Consider the following 21771-nt stretch of genomic DNA (forward strand, 5'->3'; position numbering starts at 1 on the left):
TACGGATAAGATGTTTTAAATTACATTACCCATGTGTATTTCACCACTAATGCAGCAGAGGATGGAGAAGATTGCTTTTTAAATTAATGAATTTCATCTTTATTACAATATCTGAAATATCTCTATTCCCTATGATGTTGTGTGAGAAAGAAGTTATGAGACACGCCTGCCAATACGAAGATTGGGTTCATGTGTGAACGAAAATCCACAAACAAATGTAAATACTGATATGTGAGTTATGATTATGACGTGTGATATTAAGCATGGATTAAGCGTCGAACAAGTTTACAAAATATCTGAAGCTGGTATTGTAAATAGTGTACTGTATTACTGTCTTTGCAATGAATGATGTTAAAGCCAACTGCTACGACAGCTCGCCCTCTGCTGGTGGATGGTGGCAACAACAGGACTCATGAACTCATCCTGTTTCACGTTAGCCGACTGTTTTCATACCTCTTAATTGCTGACTTTAAATAATGTCAGCAAACATTTTATCTGACGAGGTGTGAGAGTTACATTTCTTACTATAACTCAAATCATAAACTATCTCATGATATTCAAACATTTAATCAGGGACATAAAATATCAGTCATTTACATTTTTACAAGTTTTTATGAAGGTGTACAAATTATTATGATTGCAGGCAGCAGTTACTTACCACACCTGTATTCTTTTAAATTCTCAGTTCAACACACACTTTAAATATGCCAGGTGACTGGACAGAAACACTATAAGTTAAAGGAGGTATTTCTTACTGGAATTAGTGAGGTCTATTTTCAATACAACAGCAGGGACATTATACAATGTGTTAGCCTATACCTTTTTTTAAAAGAATATATTTAATTGTAGAACATCAGAGTAGTATAATAAGATATCTTTCAATTTTAGTATGTTTTACTTAATGCATTTATTTATTAAATCAAAGCTGTTACCTATAATGTTAAATTTATAAAAATGTACATCCCAGAACTACAAACTGCAGGTATATTATGCTCCCATTTAAGTTTGCAAAAAGCTCTAACTGGCTTTTTGCACCTACAGCTGCATTCAAATCTATGTGGTAAAGATTGTTTAACATTTATATTTTATTAACAATGGATATCAGTGTAATGTGAATCACTCTTATCATGTACCCGGAAAATAATCACCAAACCCTGCAGTTTGGAGCATTTTAGTGTCTTTCAGCTCATCGTCTTGGTTTTCTGGCTTTTAACTTTACTGTTTCGATTAACTCTGATGGTCTCATATATCAGTGTTTTCAGAGGCAGCAGGCCAACATTCTCACTGTACGCTTCCTGTCGAGCAATAAACCGACAGACACATTTAGCGACTAGCTGGTGAACATAGTGGAGCATTTAGCAGCTAAAGAGACAGATATTTATGAGTAGTTGGTGGGGACCAAAAGCAGAGCTAAAGGGAGAGCAAATATTGTACTTAGATTTGTCTTTTGGCCAAAAACACAACTCAAATGTTAAGCTAATGTTGCTCCTTGTCTGCTGGATGTGTAAAAATAAGCAACTGTTTGCTAACAAGTTTACCATATTTACTTAAAAGGTGATGTCAACGTTGCCACATCTGTTTTGTTTGCTCCCAAAGTGCCAAAAAAAAGCAGTTGTTGCAGGATTAATTAAGCATTTCAGTGCTTCTAATTATTCAGGCCATAAAATCAAATAGAAAGCATTTTTTTTGAATTTCATTTGGCATTCTGTATATGGTCTACCAATTGAAACTAGCGCCTAGATTTACCATATTTCCTGCTTGACATGAATGCAGCATTAGTCTCAAAGTCGGGATGTGAAGTTTCCCCCGACCCAGAAAGCAAATATCTAACAATCTGCCAAAGGGGAATTTCTCCTGATGTCTTGACTGTCAGCTTTCCACTTAAGGTGAGGCTTTCTGGCTGCTCTGCTCAGCCTTACCCTCTGATCGTCCTACCACACCAGAGGACAAAATCCGCCCCCGAAGTTGACCGTGCCATTACTAGGAATAGATTTTAAGGCCACGAGCAACACCTATCATATAACCAGAGGGGCTTTGTCTGAAAGTCTGGATGATTTGGGGTTACATGTCAGCGGGTTGTGTGGATGTCAAAATGGTGCAGTGGAAATCATCACAGGAGGGGATAAAAGCTAAAAGGTGTTAGATGGAGGTTCAGACAGTCAGACAGCATATCGGGTAAAATGAGGTTATCCTTTCATTTTTTTTTTTTTTTTACATGAATATCAAAACACTACTTTATATGGAAGAAATCACATTTAAAATGAGTAACATTGTAGTCACTCCTGTCTAGCTATGGTATTGTAAGAATGCTTGTATGGCATGTCCCTTTACCCCCACCCTTACCCACCCATGAATGAGATTTAATTTAACATATGGTGCAGGGGAGAAAGCATGTCACTGCTGTTAGCTATTTAACTTAAAGAATGGAAGCTTTATGTACTCTATAAAGTATGTAAATATATTTAATTACATATTTATTTTCTTTTGTATATTGCCCTCTTCAAGTTGTTAAGTATAAGAGTGAATGGCTACTTATACACACACACTGATTTATTGCCAAGGGTTGGCAAACACACACACGCACGCACGCACACGCTGCAGATAAGCTTCATATTTTCTCATGCTCTTACTTTTTTGAAATGTATAAATAACACAAAAGCTGCTTCAAGAAAATGGTGTGAGAAGTTGTGACCTCACCCAGCCGCACACTGCCAGATCACACCTCTTGTTTCGCCATCATCATCGCTCAGAAGCCATCGTTTTAGGTTTTCCCTTTAACGACATTAAAAACTGTTTTTCTGTAAAATATCTGTAATGTTTACAACTAGCACGAAGAAGTCATGTACATACAGTAAGGGTTTATAAAGGGAGAAAAACTACTTTCTCATGTTTGTATGATGTGTTTCTTCATGAAAATGTCTGCCAGAACTTTACTTGTGTGTACATTGTTTTTTTTTTTTTTTAAATTATTACCCCCATCTGTACTGTTATGATCCCCTCCCTTCCTGCCAATATAAATATAAATGTAAATGTTTTATACAACTTCATGGTTTGTATATGAGAAATGCATTGTAACTGCATAATTTAAAAACCTTTACAGTGTAAAACACGAGAAACGCAAATGTCTTTTTTTCGTTTTTCGGTCATTTATAAAAACAAAAATAAATTAACTGTGATGGAATATGATTTTACAGTCTCCAGTTTCTTGCATTAACGTCCTGCCACTGTGTATATTCAGGGTCCATCGGTAAATTGGATTCTGACTCAGCCGTCTGTCTCCATTAACACCGTCTTATATTTAACTGCAGACAAGTCCTGTGGAAATCAGCCTTACACCTCACGTTGTATTTCGGCTCTCATCTACTTCCAGTCCTGCAGTAAGCTGAGCCACTGACGGTGTTTTGGATGCCAGTTCTTCCTCTGGTCTGCGTATGTTTTCCTATCCTGGAGGATTTAATCGCTCACCTGAAAACAAACATAGGCACCTCTCAATGACCACATTCTGTCCCCTTTAACTGTGTCACCAGATGTTTAAACTTATGCTTAAATTATTCTGGTTCAAACTCTAAACTCCCAAGTGAAGACCAGTAGTAGTCCTGACTTTGAGAAATGTTTTTTCTAAATTCCTCTTCGATCATTAGCTAGAAGTACAAGAACACACTCACCTATTTGCGCCTCTTGTTGCCTTTGATTTTCTGGATCTCCTTGGAGCTGAGGATCAGCATGCCGTTCTTGAAGCGGCCCACCTGACCTGAGAGGGCCGAGCCAGATCCAGAGCCAGAGCCAGCGGACACCTTTCTCTTCTTGTCCCTGGTGGAGATGGCAGCACAGGCAAACACAGGTTTCAACCACTGAGATGCAAGACAGCCTGTATAAGTATCTGTTAATTTTGTTATGCTAATTCAAAACACTAGTGCTGTGTTTTCTATCCATATTTTAGGATTAATTAATTTGTGGATGCATTCTGTGCTAAGGAACGACTTAGATGAAGATAATAATGTACAATACTTAGATTACAGATTCAAAGACACTTACACTAAAAAGAAAATGTTTGCTGGCTTGATGGTTTCAGCCTGTGTCTTCCAAGATAAATGTTTTAATACTCTTTACGCCACCCTACTGCCCTGTGATCTTTACGTATCAAATCATAGAGGAAAATGTTTGCAGGTATATTCAGAAATGTCTCTCTCACCCACCTTTGATTACTCTGCTTCTTTTTTTTCTTCAGGTCCTTCAGAGCGATGACACGGAATAAGAAGGAGAATAGGCATAATATGATTTTTTTTTTTTAATTACCATTGTGTTTATTTTCATCAATTTCAAAATGTGTTAATGATTTAATGGAAACGTACCACCCCTTTATTTTAAAATACATTTACTAGCTAGAGCAGTTTGGTTTGGATTCAGCCTGAGCGTGACTGGTGCAAGTCTTACCGGCTGAACCTCCTCCTTTGCTTTCTGCTTCTTCTCTTTGATCTGCTGCTGCAGCATCTTGTAGTTGACGTAGTCCTTCTTAGGAGGCTGGTTTAGATGCAATAAGTAAGTTGTGAATTGGTCACTTGGCTATTAAAAAGGCTTTGATGCTATTTAAATATGTACAGCACTTTTACTAAAAACGAGAAAACAAAGTTGTCCTTACTCTGGCTCCTAGCATGACAGCTCTGTCCTGTTCAAAAACACGCTGCTGCTCCTTCCTATAGCCTGTGATCCCAAACCGATGGACCTCAAGACGAGCCTGATGGAGACACAAATACAGTATGAATGCAAACGCATCACAGAGATGAATTGGGCTAAATGTAAGGTAATTAATTACGGAGTCAGAAAATATTTTTTACATAGCGAGGCAGCGACAAAATGAAGCCATGAGAAGAATCAATTCACACATCGCAACTTCAGGCTGAACGTTTAAATGTATCATGTAAAACAAACAAAAAAACATCTACAGTAAATTGTGATAAAACTGTCACCTTTTCCAAATTGAGTTCTTCTAGTGGGTCGCTTTCCTTCGTCTCTGTTGTCTTCTGAAGGGCCTTGAAGTGAGGACATCACATAACCAGAGGCAACAAAGATAAGAAGAGAGGGAACGTGAAGGGAATGGATGGTGACAAGACGCACATAAACAGAGAGGGTTGACTAGAGGTCACACAGCAACATGGAAGAGGTTAGGTTTTAAAATGTCAAAGTTGAAAAACATTTTGCATTTGCACAAACAGATTACTTGTTGTGAAATTAACTGTGATACAATTGTTTGCTTAAACAAATCTGTCAGTGACAACAGTAAAAGACCCCATTTTTTATTAACTCAGTTCATGTTGCAAAGAGGATGTTGTCACATCTCTTGCAAAAGAAAATTTACTTCACTCCTTCCACTATCTACTCTCTTTGGCCAGAAATTAAAATTGTAATTGCCACTGTTTTATCCTGTAATGCAATATATACACTCATCTAAAGGATTATTAGGAACACCTTACTAATACCGTGTTTGACCCCGTTTCGCCTTCAGAACTGTCTTAATTCTTTGTGGCATGGATTCAACAAGGTGCTGGAAGCATTTTTTAGAAGTGTTGGCCCATATTGATAGGATTGCATCTCCCACACCATTACACCACCACCACCACCAGCCTGCACAGTGGTAACAAGGCATGACGGATCCATGTTCTCATTCTGTTTATGCCAAATTCTGACTCTACCATCTGAATGTCTCAACAGAAATCGAGACTCATCAGACCAGGCAACATTTTTCCAGTCTTCAACTGTCCAATTTTGGTGAGCTCGTGCAAATGGTAGCCTCATTTTCCTATTTTTAGTGGAGATGAGTGGTACCCGGTGGGGTCTTCTGCTGGTGGAGCCCATCCGCCTCAAGGTTGTGCGTGTAGTGGCTTCACAAATGCTTTGCTGCATACCTCGGTTGTAACGAGTGGTTATTTGAGTCAAAGTTGATCTTCTATCGGCTTGAATCGCTCGGCCCATTCTCCTCTGACCTCTAGCATCAACAAGGCATTTTCGCCCCCCAGGACTGCCGAATACTGGATGTTTTTCCTTTTTCAGACCATTCTTTGTAAACCCTAGAAATGGTTGTGCGTGAAAATCCCAGTAACTGAGCAGATAGTGAAACACTCAGACCACCCGTCTGGCACCAACAACCATGCCACGCTCAAAGTTGCTTAGATCACCTTTCTTTCCCATTCTGACATTCAGTTTGGAGTTCGGGAGATTGTCTTGACCAGGACCACACCCCTAAATTCATTGAAGCAGCTGCCATGTATAATCCTTTAGGTGAGTGTATATTTTGTGCAATAACAAACATAACTTCCCTTTGTGCTGTTTATCAAGTCTGCAAATGCATCACCAGATGTGACGAGCGACACACAATGTAAAACGCAGTGCAAACGGCGGATCATTTTCTGAGTATAGATGGAAACACGTTTCTTTGTGGTTGGGATTTTAATTCAATTACATTTTTCAGTAGAAGTGGATGAAAACAGATGATCTCTGCAAAAAAAATAAATCTGTTATTTTTATAATTTTTCAATTGTTTTAGTTATTTTTCAACATTTCCTGGTTCCAGCTTCTCAAATGTCAGGATTGTATTATATCATATATGTATATATGACGACATTTGGTATTTATGACACTAAACTCAATCCTTGGGTTTTGGACATTTGTTCAAATAAAACAAGCTATACCAATACATCACCTTGGCCCATGAGAGATTATAACGGGCATTTTTCACTATTATCTGACAATTTATAGATCAGATGATTAGTCGATTCATGGATAAAATAACGGCACACTAATTGATAATGAATATAATCATTAGTTGTAGCCCTATATATGAGCATACCATATAATGATGTTTTTAACAAACACAGGGTATGGGAATCAGACAGACACTGCCTACATCTTTACAGTAAACCTGAATATAACAATTTGTAATGTGTCCTTAATTCATTATTATAGATGCACATTTTACAATATGCTACTCTTGGATCTTTACCATTAATGGGGCAAGAGAATGCCGTTTAAGGGGAACTATGCAGTTTTGTTAGCTTAATTTACCTTAACTGAACAGCTTTGGAGTCATTGGAATGATTATATGACTTTTTTCGAGTTGAATGGTGGTCGTTTCGCTTCCCCCAAGCGCCTGTGAGCGGAAAAACCACCCTTGCAACTTTCGGCCGGTGAGCCGCCGGTCTCAGCGTCAGGAAGTATCGCGTGATATCAGGTCTCGCAATGTAACGAATTGCTTCACGGTAGGGCTGGGCGTTACGGAGAAAATCAAATATCCTGATATTTTTGACCAAATACCTCGATATCGATATTGTGGCGATATTGTAGGTTTGACAATTTGTGCTTTCACAAAATATTTACACAATGAGATTTTTGATATATAATCATCAGTTATGTGGATATAATAACTATGTGGGTAAAGGCAAATAATAGAACAGTTACAACAGCCTGGTACGTTCAGAAAATTACATCACTTTACTGTAATGCAGCCTTTAAAACCAGGAAAAGACACCACTTGTGTCATATCAGGATATTACGATATCCAAAATTTAAGACGATATCTAGCCTCATATATCGATATCGATATAATATCGATATATTGCCCAGCCCTACTTCACGGCACTGCACACATACGCCCATTCAGGGACCGGCTAACAACGTAGAGATGCAGTTTTTCACACTATCCTCATGGCTGAGCCGGCAAAAAAGAAGCAGAAAGCTAGGAAAGCATTGTCGGAGGAATAGAGAAAGAGGAAACGGCAGACTGACCGAGCGAGGAGTCAGACACAAGTAAACACTGGAGCTGGCAAATATCTATTCTGAAGCTGTAGGGGGAGCTCTATAGAGAAACCTGCCAGCAAAAAGCGAAGAAATGGACAAAACTGTATAGCACCCCTTTAATGCACTTGAGAACAGCTCATATCGTTACCTGAATCAAAAGGATTTGGCCTTCATGTCATTAATCTAAGCTGAACTTTTATAAATGATGTACACAGAGTGAGTTAAAGTTGCGTAGACTTACAGGCATTTTGTCAGGGGCTGGCATCTGCTTGGTTTTCGGTTTCTTTCTCGGGTCCTGAAATGTCACAACCTCCACCTGGCTCACCTGCCGGATGGTTGGACCTGAAGAAGACACGTTACATTAAACCAATAAGAAAAAGAGGAGTGGAGAAATGAGTGGTGGAAGATGAGGAGGCTAGAGGAGGGGAGAGTTTGAAAGCTTTTTTTTTTAAATTATTGACAGCTGTGCACATATATGCTAAGTCATTAATTATAGATCAGTTTAAAAGCATCAATATTACACACATTCATCTGGAGACCTTTGGATTGATTTTGTGGGGGGAAATGAGTCAATGGAGAATATATCTATCACATGTGAGTGTGTTGCTATACTTCCCACCTGTTTCCCCACTCTTCGGTTGTTGCTGCTGGTGTTCAGTGCCAACATAATCTGCTCTGTTGTCTTCAGTGTCAATGCAGATATCCTTGACTGTAGGGAACTGCTCTTCTTCTTCCTCCTCCTCCTCTTCCTCAGGTCTTTTTCGTTTTTTCTTCTTCTGAGACTTGAGCTTCTTTTTTGATGCTGGTCCATCATCTGCACCATCAGTCAACAACATGAGCATGAATCAAACATCTAATTCTAGTCCTTGCAACTTTTTTTTGCAAACAAAATTAACTTGCTCTAACCATCCTTTCCTCTCAACATGAGGAACTAGCTGAATATGATACCACCATTTTTTCTGTAATTACACATTCATTTGATACATACATACATACATACATACATACATACAGTCTAAGCAATACAAGTACATGTCATTGATTGGTTACCATGGATGTATTATAAACGACCCATGCTGGGGACAACCAGCTAAAGCTGGACGTTAGCAATGGGGTTAGCTAACATTAGTGTCAGTTCTATAGTTTTAACTGAGTTAACGCATCATAATTTATATAACAGATACATTATTTTTGTTTTAAAACAGTTATATCGTGCCAGCGGAGCCATAGTAAAACAAATGAGACATAGCGTAATTAACAACAGGCAACACCAGCCTATAAAGTATGCTAGTAAAGCTAACGAAACTAGCTAACAGCACTTACCAAACTCATAAAGTTTATCCAAAACGTGCTCAAGAAATAGACAATCTTCGTCTTCTTTACCGTTCATTTTAAGCTAACTGTACAAGCAGGATAAAAGCAAAATAGTTTCTAACTTATCGGGACTCAACGATAACAGCCGGATGACAACAAACTGTAAAAGCACGTGGGACAACCATACAGTACCAGGTTGGTTCGACTCCTTTCCGGCTGCCGTAGTTGCGGAAATGCCACGGATATGCCAGTTTACGCTATGAGTTTACGTTATCTTAATACATCCATGGTTTACACGCCCATGTGAAGTTCTGCAAGTGCTGTTATCAACCACAAGTATTACATCAAGAGGCAGGAACCGTACACACATCTCTGCACGTACAACTTCACTGGATGCAGCGTCTAAGTGTGTGTAAAGTGTGACAAAGTATGGCAATCAACGCTTTTTATTCGGTATGTATGCTTTGCTTTGCTTGCCAGGGAGCTAAGCTAACTTAGCTAACTCTCTGCTGTAACTCAGTGAACACTATTTGACATTTCATTCAAAAAAATCATCGAAACAGGCTCTTCTGTCTTGTTGTTGTTTTTGTCGTTGTTACAGAAACATGCAATTTAAAATGTAATTAGGCAGTGTAATGATTTACTTTGCGACATTTTTCAATAAGTTACTACAAAAGGCTGTTAAGCAATCGCCACTTTACATTGGTGCTTTATATGCATGTTTCCTGCATGACAGTTTGTTTGTTATGTAACTAAAGCTATACTACAGTATTCAGTGTTTTTGTGTTTGTGGTTCGTTGTCCAAGTGTGTGTACACATACAAGGAAGTTGACTCCAGTCTTACATTGCACACAATTCCAGGAATGAATGCAGGACTTTTACTCGTACAGAGTATTTTTACACTGTGGTATTGCTACTTTACTTTTTTATGGCCCTATGTAAATACCACATAAATGGTCTGTGGTTGCAGAGACTGGTGCCTTAGTGTACACCATAGATTTGTCTGTACATCAGTTAAAATAAATAAAATAAAATCTCATCTAATAGTGTCACAGAGGGAAAACCAGGGCTTTGCACTCTCTTACCCCCTTTATTTATTTATTTTTGTATTAGATTGAACTTGATTGTCATTGCAAAGATTAAAGGCACTGAGACAAAAAAAATCCAGTTTACATAATAAGATAAAAGGCAGTGACGTACAGAAAAAGCAGTAATAGGCTATATAGAATAAATATATATATAGAATAAACGGTAAGGGGAGATAATATGCTACAATATACACAGTATGAACAGAATGAACATGCACAGCATGCAGTGCAGGTAAGTGTATAAGTAAATGATATATGCAGAATAAACAGCTGGAGGTATGTTAATACAGTATGTTATGCATACTGCTTGATAAAGTGAATTTGTCAACAAAAAAAGTATATTAAGAACGTTATGGTTACAACAATAAACAATGGAGACATACAGATATATGTCTGATTCTAATGTATTGTGATGTTTTTGTTGTGTAATAGCATAGAGACCCTATGCTGAAGAAGAGAGATGACTTTGAGGACATTTTGGAGGAGAGGAGGAACTCCAGCGACCTGAAATACGCCCTCAGATGTTACACTCCGGTTCTTTACAAAGGTGTGACGCCCTGTACATCCAGCATGCTGAAGAGCATGGTGCTTCAGTCTGATCAGCTACATTACGTCATCAATCAGGTAAATAAAAGACGGTTGTCATTCTGGTTATACAGTGCCTGATGGTTCTGGTCTCATGATTACACTCAAATGTTGGCAGGTTAGTTAAGAGCAGTACCTTTTTGTGCAGTTTTTCAGTCTTTATTCTGTTTTTTTGTAATTGATAGACTCAGAGACTTGACTGCTTCTTCCAGCCATGGGGATTTTTGTATCGACAAATACAGCGAACTAGAGCTGCAACGATTAATCGATTAGTTGATCGTCAGAAAAAATCGGCAACTATTTTGCTGAAGGATTAATTTTTTATCTTTTGCGCGAAAATATCAGAAAACTAGCTGATTTCAGCTTCTCAAATGTGAAGAATTCCGTTTTTTTTCTCTGTTTGATTTAAATGTGCATTGAATATCTTTTTAAATGTTGTACTGTTGGTCGAACAAACTCAACACAAACCATCATTTCTTTTATAATCTTCAGACTTTTTATAGATGAAATGATTTATTCATGAATCCATAACATAGTCTGCAGATTAATCAATAATGAAAATAATCGTCAGTTGCAGTAGACAAGAATTAGGAAAAGCAGCTTTGTGCAAACTACAGTTCAAACTTTGTTATTCTTATTACGTAGACGATTAATTTATCATCTTACAGAGAAACACTTTCCAATCGTTGTATTAATGGTAGGTGTAATTATGGTAATAATAACAATGGTAGGTGTTATTATTATTGTAGATGAGGATTTGTTGTGTGTGTGTGTGTGTGTGTGTATATTTGTATTCATGTATTTCTCCGAATGATTTGTATATGTGACAGGAAGACGTTTGTTAAATAAGTTTGTGGTGTCTTGTAATCCCATGTGGGATGGGCCAAAATGTTTGGCATGACACAGAAATAAAATATAACTAACTATAAAACCATATTAAGTTGATACAGATCTGCACATTTTTTATAACTAATTACAACTTGTTTTTATATTATATATTTATTTTTTTTACTGGACGGGATATCATTATTTTAGGTTTCCAAAGAGACGGGCAAGGCGACTGATGACATCAAGGAGGAGGCGTCGGCCATCTTGGAGGAGATGGCTCAATGTCTGCAGCTCAGCACGGTTCGCTTCTTTGCCTTCACACTCAGCAAAGCCTTTAAAACCTTGTTCAGGAGCATCTGTGTCAACGAAGACGGCATCCAGAGGGTGAGCAAGAATACACACCTGACACTTAGAACAGAGTGTGAGTGAAAAGTAAAAAACACCATGAAGATGACTGACACGGGCACACAAATACACAACTTGATCAGTTTGTTTTTCTCCTTTGTTGTTAGCTCCAACAGGCCATTCAGGAGCACCCGGTAGTCCTGTTACCCAGTCACCGTAGTTACATGGACTTCCTGCTGATGTCATACATCCTGTACACCTACGACGTGGCTCTGCCTGTCATTGCTGCCGGCATGGGTAAGCAATGAAAAGAGCAAGAGTGTATACACTGTGTTTCAAGCTCAATGTTGAGCATTTGTTGACGCTGTCAGAGATGCTATTGTTTTTTAGGCTGTACATATGTATTGTTGGTGTAAACTGCAGTATATTTAAAGGTATTTTTAATGTTTTGTTTATTCAAATAGGCGGCCCGGATATGATAAATCCCCCTCAATATAATGCAGTCCAAAACTATCACGATTTGTATATAACACAGTTTGTTTTTCTCTACAGACTTTATGGGGATGAAATTTGTTGGAGAGATGCTGCGGATGTCTGGAGCATTCTTCATTCGAAGGTCTTTTGGTGGGGACAAGCTGTACTGGGCTCTCTTCTCAGAGTACGTCAAGACCATGCTCAAGGTAAGGACAACTTTCTTTTATCCAAATTCTTTTTGTCTTTTGTCGGGAGTGTAGTAAGGTTGGGGAGTAGTGACATTTTGTGTGGGGCTATTTAAGTCACAAGAAAGCCCTATACTTTAATGAGTTCACTGTGGCCAATGAGAGAGTGTACACTTTATTATTATTATTATTGATTGATTTTTAATGATTTTATTTTTATTTTTTCACTTCACACAGAATGGATTTGCACCAGTTGAATTTTTCCTAGAGGGGACCAGAAGCCGAACGTCCAAGTCTTTGACTCCAAAGTTGGGTAAGTTACAAGAAAAAGCAACTATAAACTCTGAGCTTTACGTGGAAAAAAAACAAAATTCTTAATCCACATGTCACCTGTCAAACATCTGCAGTCAGATGTTTGATGAGACCCAAATCAGATCCTTTGTTTTATTTCCTCCTGCCAGCACATTGTCTTGTGTAAAACATATATGTGACAAAAAAAAAAGTGAACATGTTGTACATTAAGGGAATCCCAGCAATATTATTAATCAGCAAAGTCAAAATATCAAAGTGTATTTTCAACATATTTCAACACGGTTCTCCAAATGTTCTCATTTTTCTGTGGTGCAACTAATGTGACCCATTTTATTCGATAGGCCGTCACCTTTCTGTCCTCTTCCAGGTTTGTTGAATATAGTCATGGATCCGTTCCTTAAAGGGGAGGTGTTTGATGTTAATGTGGTCCCAGTCAGCATCAGCTATGAGAGGGTCTTGGAGGAGACACTTTATGCCAGAGAGCTGCTGGGTATTCCCAAACCCAAAGAATCCACTTCAGTGAGTCATTTAAACATCTGACTTGTCTATAAACGATGAATGGAAACATAATTACTTTTTATGGGTATGCAAAACCTGTATAGGTCATATTTCGCAGCCTAACAAAATCCTGCACACATATTCTGCCATGTCACAACATCTGCTTCTCTTGTTTATCTCTCCTTTTGTAGGGTCTGTTCAAAGCCAGAAAGATCCTCAGTGAAGACTACGGCAGTATCCATGTGTACTTTGGTCAACCTGTGTCTGTCAGAAGTTTAGCCCAGGGCAAAGTTAACCGCTGCCAGTTCAACCTGGTACCAAGGTACGATAGATCAACATTAACTTACTGTATGTGTGTGGTCTAAAAAAAACATTAAGACAGCTTATGTTTCGCATTGTCCGTCTGTCTTGTGCCTGCCTTAATGTTCGTGCTTAAAAAGAAATCTACACTTAAAAAAGACAATTGGCAAAACTGACAGTAAACACCTCAAGCCTGCTCCTTATTCTAGTCAGGCTGGATATCTAAAAATGTGTTACTATCAAAACTATATCTTTTAAAGGTGCCCTGCCACACAAAACCATTTTTACTTGTATTTTTTTGTTGGTCCATATGTGTTTGTGTTATGTCATGAATGTGAAAATGAACTGCTACAGCTCTAGCCACTGAAAAGAAATAAGCGGAGAAATCAGGCCAATTACAAAAGCTGGTCAGTCTGACCTGGTGTTGCCTGAGCTCATTACTATTCATGAGCTCGCCCAGTTGCGCTGGGTAAAGGATGCCGATAGCCAGGCTCTCATTGGCTAGCTGTTAGCCAATCAGAGTCAAGCAGCTTAGTTCATTGAATATTAATGAGAACTGGCACAAATCGAGCTGAGTCTTCCTTCAGGCTTTCTATACCCGCTAGAATGGCTTGAAACAAGGTAACCAAGGCATTTTTTCTACAAAAAAGTCCATGGTAGTACTTCAGACATTACCACAAAGTAATGAAATACGTGTGGCAGGGCACCTTGATTTAATGCAGTTTTACTGTAAATCCAGACCTGTGTTCTTTTAAAGATGCAGTTGAAAATAAAAAATAAAAACCATGGATTAACTTTTAGGTTTAATTTCCAGACACATACCCAGGAGGCCCAGCGAGGACATCGCCAGCTTCGTGAATGACTCGGCCTACAGGCTGGTGCGGGCCCAGGAGGAGAACATGGTCCTGAAGCCGTGGGTCCTCGTGGCCTCCCTGCTGCTCCAGTACCACCACCAAAACCAGGCGGCGGGGCAGAAACGGGGGATAGCACTGGGCGAGCTGACTGCACAAGCTGTGTGGCTCAGGGACCTTTCCCGGCAGTACGGAGCCTTCCTCCACTGGCCCGGTACAGTAGTAACCCAAGTGTTCACAATCATACTGCTGGCTCTGTGTGTGCTCACGTGGGTTATTCCGATTATTTTCTTCTTCTCTACTACAGACCACATTCCTCCATCAGAGGTAGTTTCCTCTAGTCTTACCCTGCATCGAGGCCTAGTGAGGATTTGTGAGGATAAAGTCCAGCTGGCAGTGGAACAAGGTTTGTATTTTTTTGTTTGTGTTTCTTGCTTTGATTTCTGTATTTTATTTGTGCTTTTCATTTTTATTCCATTTAACATCAGGGCAATTCTAAAGCCAATTTATGGAGTACATTTAAGGCATCTAGCTGTCACTTACATAGTCCAGTCCAGTACATACAAAGCCAATTTCCTGTGATCATAGACTGAAAATGTAAGTACAGTGTGCTTTAAAAAAGAAACTATTTTGTGCTTGGAAAGCATCAAAAAAAGCTTTTAAAATAGATGCATTTTGACTTTTTCAAATACAAATCTATGATTACGTTTTTTTTCTTTGCTAAATGGTCTTTATTTGTCAGTACACTGTTGCATGTCTAACAGCCTAACGACATGTCTAATTCAGTCAGGAAAACTACTCCGTCATTGTGGTTGAAAGGCCAGCAATTTTCATTTGTAAATTTGCATCAAAACTTTTAAATCAGGCCGCTTTTTTTTTTTTTTTAACAGTATGTTTATACTCTTAAACAACATAGTTACAGACAAGACATAAAGTACAGTAAAAAAAGAAATTGGGCAAGAGCAACATTATCCTAGAAAGAAAGTGCACACAGTCACATCAGTTTAGGAGGTATTTTAAAGCGTATATCAGGCCTTTGTGAAAAACTTTCTGCCCACTTTAAAATGGCTATTTCACGTAAATGTCTCTATTCAGAGAAACTGGGAGAAAGACAAGACAACAGTTAATGGTTTATAACACACTGTGATGTAGTTGGAAGCAGATATAACGACATATCTAAGTACTGTGTTTTACTATATTGTCATTCATTATCTGTTTATACAATTATGGTTCCCACATGAGGAGTTATAGTAGTTGACAAATGCATGAATAGCCACTACATGTCTGCTTACAACTACATCATAGTGTGGTATATACCACTTCTGATCTATCTTCCATTGTCTGACTTTAAACTTTGTCTTAAAGCAAGAGGACCAGCGGGGCCAGGGCCCCACAGCTCCGTCGCTCCAGAAGAGGAGCTCTTGAGCCAGGCAGTCATCCTACTCTCCTGCGCCTCCTACAGGAACCAGGCGCTGCACGTCTTTGTCCGCCCAGCTCTGCTGGCCTTAGCCATCCACACCGCCTCCTCCAACCAGAAACGTAAGACTGACACACACACACACACACACACACACACACACACACACACACACAAAATGTGCTGTTCTCTGCCTGTTCAAACATCGTTATACAATGTGATATAACAATACAGCCCATGCAGTAAAGGAGAGAACACCACACATTTAACTGTTTTATAGTTTTAGTGTCACATGAAAAAACTGTAGAAATTCCACAACGCTCAGGAGATTCTTGTGCCTTTCAAGGACTTTTCTATGTGCGCTTACTTACACTTTTTTACAACTTAAAAAGACACCTATCATATAGGCGTTAAAATGCATGTTGGCTGGTTCTCCTGCATGAACGTGTTTTCCAGAGGAGGTCTTCAACAGTTTCAGCTTCTTAAGAAACATGTTCTCCAATGAGTTCATCCTCTGTCCTGGAGCTACAGTGCAGGTAAGGAACAACATATACATACTTTTGTGCTTGAAAACTGGCTACATGTAGAAAATAAATGATTGTATGGTTTCATATTTAACCCATGTTTGTGTGTCCTGTAGGACTTCGAGGAGGCCTGTTACCTGCTGGTGAAGACCGGAGCTCTGCAGTTTACCCAGCAGGAGGTTCTGGTAACTGAAAGAGGACACAGGACACTGGCCTTCCTCTCCACTATGTTGGATCCCTTCTTACAAGGATACCAGGTGAAGGAGACGCTTTGTAATGGTTGTGTCATGTTTTGTGTACAGAAGGGTGGTTGTGTGCATAATAGCATCCAAAGAAGCAGAGAGCATCTGCGCATTGGATTAAAGCCCCTGAACTTGATTAGATTTGAATATGCCACTTTTCAATTAGTTTTAACATTTTACCAGGCCTGACAAAGACCTGGTTGCGCGAAATGTTGTAATGTCATGTTTTGTTACAGCCCGTTGTTTCTAAGTTGCATCTAATATTGATAAAGTTTCATTGAGTCGAGCTTAAATGTAAGATCTGTAAATCTGACATGCATTTCTAAGAATATTTTTTACCTTGTAATAACAGGGTTTTTCTCACAGCTCAAAAGTAGTCCATCATGAATCTGCAGTAGCAAACTGTTTATTTTCTAAGAATCATTCTGAGAGCTTGATATATTCATATCCTTACATGAGCTTGAATTTAATTCCAGGTAGCATTTAACATGTTTTACTGCAGATACATGCAAATATATAAATGCACATATAATGCATAAAGCATGTACACAAGGTGAAGCACATGCAAACATCATGCTTGTTTTTGCTAACAAATAAATCTTATAGTAACCAGAACTGTTGTAGAACTGCAGATGTCCTCTAGAGGGTGATGTTAACCCATAATCTGTGTGTGTGTGTGTGTGTGTGTGTGTGTGTGTGTGTGTGTGTGTGTGTGTGTGTGTGTGTGTGTGTGTGTGTGTGTGTGTGTGTGTGTGTGTGTGTGTGTGTGTGTGTGTGTGTGTGTGTTCTCTCTCAGGTGGTGTGCCGGTTCCTGTGTGAAGAGGCCACTGAGACTCTGACAGAAAAACAGTTTATTCCCGCAGTCCGGAAGTTCATCAAAAAACTTCTTCTAGCAGGTTTTTACCTTCTTCTTTTTTTAAGATTCTCATTTGTGTGTGTGTTTTTTTTTTACCTCAGCCTTTTACAAAATGCACAATTGTGTTTTGTGTGTGTGTGTGTGTGTGTGTGTGTGTGTTATCCAGGTAGACTAAGATACATGGAGGTGTTGTCATCTGACCTCCAGAAGAACTCCCTGGCAGCTTTGCTAAGACTTGGAGCTGTACGGAAAATGAAAGGGTAAGTTTGCTTTGATCATCCTTGGGTCCCTGCTTGATACAACTCTTTAATGACAGTTATAGGGCATATCAATGAGGTAAAACATCCTCTGGAAGCTACCAGAACCCCAGAATAGTTTAACACATAGGTATCTATATCAACATACCTACGTCACACACTATATTGGCTTAATTCATGATTTTATCTGTAATCTGTTTGGTACAGATTCTTGCAAAAATCACACTATATGACTATAATATATTTGTATTTGTGTTTCAATGAAAATGAGAATCAAAAATGTATCATTCCCGCCAATATCGTGAATCGTGCAGCCCTACTCCTGAGCCTTTTCCTGATGCTTATATCCCTAGCCCCAACTAGATACCGATGGCGCCAAAGAAAAGATGGTCACCTTGAGCATAGTTCTAGGTACATGAGAAACTATGTCACCGTGTTACACTGCTTACACTGACCTCCAAAAGGAGATAGTCCTGAAACAAACATTCCCTTATCATGCGGCTGTCTACATAGGCTCCCTGATTGAGACAGGGAGGCGAGGACAGAACAGGTTTGGATGACAGAGACCGGGTGAATCCTCTCGTCCCCTGTCCTGTGACCGATGATGACCTGATGTCTAAGCTTTCCCTTTAGTCTCATCATACCACTACATGGTGTTTCTGGAAATTCCACCACAACCACCACCATCTCCTTTTTTGTGTTCGGTTTTATGTTATTTACAGACTAATGGCTGTCTTGTATTATGCCTACTATTAACATCTCTTCATTTTATTGTAGTATCATTTATAAATGTACTTGTACTTACCATACTCATAACAGATCTTTATTTTATTGTGTTTTCAGTAAATGTTCCTTTTTATCTATAGAATGTTAGATGTCTTGTGTTTTCCTTACTAACACCTCCATTTGGTTATCAGTAGATTAACACATTGCTTTTGTACTAACTTGAGATGTATCAAACTATTTTTATGTATTAACTAACTTTTTTGTGTAAGTTTTATTCATTGACTTTTGTAATCTTGGGTTTTATTTATATAATCCACAAAAAGCACTGATAAAGTTCACTGGAACTTTACTTAGTCCTCTTGGCCCCCTTGGGAGCATAGGGCGTCCACCATGGATCTCCACGTCACTCTCCTCTGCGCTAAGGTCTTTACTTCTTGCCAGGAGTTCCCCGTCTTGGACAGTTCATCAAGCGTGGAACGCCTCCAGTTGGATTTAGGTCTCCCTAGCTTCCTCTTGCCTGGGGGATTATAGTCCAGAGCTTGTCTTGCTATGTTCCTCTGAACCTTCCTAAGTGTATGACCGATCCATCCCCACTTTCTGGATTAGATTTCAATGTGGATTTGCTCCTGGTTCATGCGTCTCCACAGGTCTACATTTTATATCTTGTTGGGCCACCAACTACACTTGTAGTTTATTGATGATTGATTTGGTGGTTTTCCAGGTTTCACAGCTGGAACTACTTTCTAACAAAGAAATAGTCACTATGAACTCCAGCTTTATTTTGTGCTAATCAAAACCATTCCAATGTTTTTATTTCAGAGTGGAGCAGGAGATGTTAAAGGTTAACAAGGTGATGGTGAACTCTTTGGAAGACACTTTAGGTAAGAAACAAGCTGTCAGTTAAAACACCCAGCAGGAATAAACAGTGTTTCTTTCTCCAGAACTTTAAAACAAATCTTTACATGTGTCTCTGTGTCTAGGAGGAAAACTCCCCACTCAGAAAGCGGCCGTCGCTCGCCTCTAATGCACCGACCTCATGAGCCAAACACGGACTGGGGAGGGTCGAAATCTTCTACCTGATGCAACGACGTCTCCGCTCTTCTCGGTCGGCTCATCCAAAGGCTTTCTATGAGAGATGGAACTAAACAAAAGACTTGCCATCTGGTGACAGCTCAATTTATTTTCGTTTTCTTTAATTTCACTATCTTCTCTTCACGTCTCTTTTCAATAAGTCTTTTTTCTCTCTCTCTCTCTCTCTCTCTCTCTCTCTCTCTCTCTCTCTCTCTCTCTCTCTCCGATCTTTCTATTAAGAACCTTTTATATATGTTCATAAAGCCAGATGATGAGTAAGGCCTTCAAAGCTCTTTGCCTCATTCTGAAACACTGACCTTTTGCTATGAGCAGCCTTGTGAAAGCTTCTGAATGTGCCAACTCCACTCAGCATAGTGGCCATTCTCCATTAATGCATTTGATGTGTGTTCTCTAACACTCCGCGTGGCATGTCTTTCTGTTACTCTCAGTCTGCTTTTTCATTCTCTCGTCTTTTTATTTATAAGCTGCTAATATTGTGCTAATATTTTTTTTTGGAGCACTTTAATGAATTTATTCATTGTGGTATTCAATGTGGTGTGGACCCATATCTTAACACTCTTTTAACATACTGTTTTCTCTTTGTTATTGCTTTTTTCGTGAAACAAAAGTTACTGAAATTGGTGAATAAGAAGATTTGGGTGGTTACATATTTTAGCTTTTGGTAAAAATTGTGTGCATTTTTTTTTGCACTGTTTGAACGAAAGAGTTTTTTATATTTAAGTTGAACTTGCTACAGACCCAAGGGCTATTTCAACAACAGCTTATACCCGGTGTCATTGTTGGATTTAAAACCACCCTCAGGCCTTTTGCCAACACTCCGAGCTTCATTCATCTTTGTTTACACAGTGGAGATAATGCTACAAGTCTAATCTTAGTTGCCAATACAATTGCCGTTAGTTATACTGAAGCACTGCCAGCTACACCAAAGGAAAAAGTTTGAAGTTTTCGTTCACTGTTGGAGATCATTTACATATTTTCTCATGTTTTCCAGTCTAGCATAGTTAGTGAAGATGCTTTATAGTTACTGATTTAAATTTAGAGAATATATTAAAGTGTATCTACATTTGCAGAGAATTTTTTTTGTTACAAGGGAATAGAAAGAAAAAGCCAAATAAAGGAAAATGGGAGCTGTAACACAGAAACTCAGAGGAGCAGAGGATTAACAGTCACGTCACGTAAGGAGCTTTAAAATATCAGACCAACAGGTGAGATAGATAGATAGATAGATAGATAGATATATAGATATAGATATAGATATAGATATATATATATAGATATATATAGATAGATATACATATATACATAGGTTTTTTTTACAGACTTGTTGACCTACTTAGCTGACATATTCAGATGGGTGTAATTTTTATCAAATTTCCAAATTAGATTAGTTTAAAAATTCTTAATTTGAAGCTATTTATTTGGTTGTTAAATAGCAATGTTACCTTTGCAGTGCTGTTAGCAGTTTTGGGGTTTTACAGAAACAGGCAGAGCTGCTTTTGAAGGCAGAAAAAAAACAACCTCATTGGTAGAACCAAACAGCCACAGGTACTCCCTCACTTTTGACCACACGGAAATAGTTACAATTATGGTTCCTGGGCCATAATTCAATGAACCAATGAACAGGTCTCGTTGAAATAAAGGGACATTATCTGTTTGTTTTTCAGATGCTCTATCCATTGACGTCATTGTAGCCCATATTAAGTTGATTATCTTCCATTTTGAAACCAGCCAAACGCGCCTATAAAAACTCACACTGCGTGTCATCCAAAGTACAAGCCTCCAGTAGAAGTTAGGTATTTGAGAGGATGCACCTTCCCAGTAATTGTATGTGGTGCTAAAGTTCATAAAGTTCCACTGTTGAATACCCCAAACTAAAAAGGTAGAGCACACACAGATCTTCAGGACAAAGTTGATTAATCTTAATGTCACCAATTTATTCTGGCCATGTCAAACAAGCATTTCATCAGAGCATGCATACCCTTTTGTTACCAGGTGTTCAGGTATTCAATGTTTCAAGTCTACAGTGTGAGTGTATTTGTGGTTTTTCAATAGCAGCTTTTATACGGTATAATGTGTAAATATTTGA

At 38.7% G+C, this 21771-nt stretch overlaps 2 protein-coding genes across 3 annotated transcripts; one reads left to right on the top strand and one right to left on the bottom strand.

Annotated features, from left to right (window-relative positions):
- Positions 1 to 551: 551 nt before the first annotated feature.
- Positions 552 to 9310, bottom strand: c19h1orf131 (chromosome 19 C1orf131 homolog). Of its 2 annotated transcripts, none has more exons than XM_035995173.1 (9): positions 9115 to 9310; positions 8411 to 8605; positions 8033 to 8133; positions 4968 to 5021; positions 4640 to 4735; positions 4435 to 4521; positions 4197 to 4231; positions 3666 to 3810; positions 552 to 3465 (listed from the first exon to the last, which is right to left on the bottom strand). In XM_035995173.1, the coding sequence occupies exons 1-8, from the start codon at positions 9179 to 9181 to the stop codon at positions 3666 to 3668; spliced, it is 780 nt and encodes a 259-aa protein (XP_035851066.1). In that variant the 5' UTR covers positions 9182 to 9310; the 3' UTR covers positions 552 to 3465. The 2 variants fall into 2 exon arrangements, with proteins under 2 accessions (XP_035851066.1, XP_031177735.1); XM_031321875.2 differs by having other exon boundaries at positions 4968 to 5030.
- Positions 9311 to 9375: 65 nt separating this feature from the next.
- gnpat (glyceronephosphate O-acyltransferase) lies at positions 9376 to 20906 on the top strand. Its single transcript, XM_031321874.2, has 17 exons — positions 9376 to 9558; positions 10626 to 10817; positions 11814 to 11990; positions 12119 to 12248; positions 12504 to 12631; positions 12848 to 12923; positions 13290 to 13441; positions 13612 to 13742; positions 14535 to 14785; positions 14879 to 14977; positions 15937 to 16110; positions 16445 to 16524; positions 16629 to 16769; positions 17551 to 17650; positions 17777 to 17870; positions 19413 to 19474; positions 19574 to 20906. The coding sequence occupies exons 1-17, from the start codon at positions 9535 to 9537 to the stop codon at positions 19615 to 19617; spliced, it is 2055 nt and encodes a 684-aa protein (XP_031177734.1). The 5' UTR covers positions 9376 to 9534; the 3' UTR covers positions 19618 to 20906.
- Positions 20907 to 21771: the final 865 nt, after the last annotated feature.

The sequence above is a fragment of the Sander lucioperca genome, chromosome 19, assembly GCF_008315115.2.
Source record: "Sander lucioperca isolate FBNREF2018 chromosome 19, SLUC_FBN_1.2, whole genome shotgun sequence".
Taxonomy (NCBI): domain Eukaryota; kingdom Metazoa; phylum Chordata; class Actinopteri; order Perciformes; family Percidae; genus Sander; species Sander lucioperca.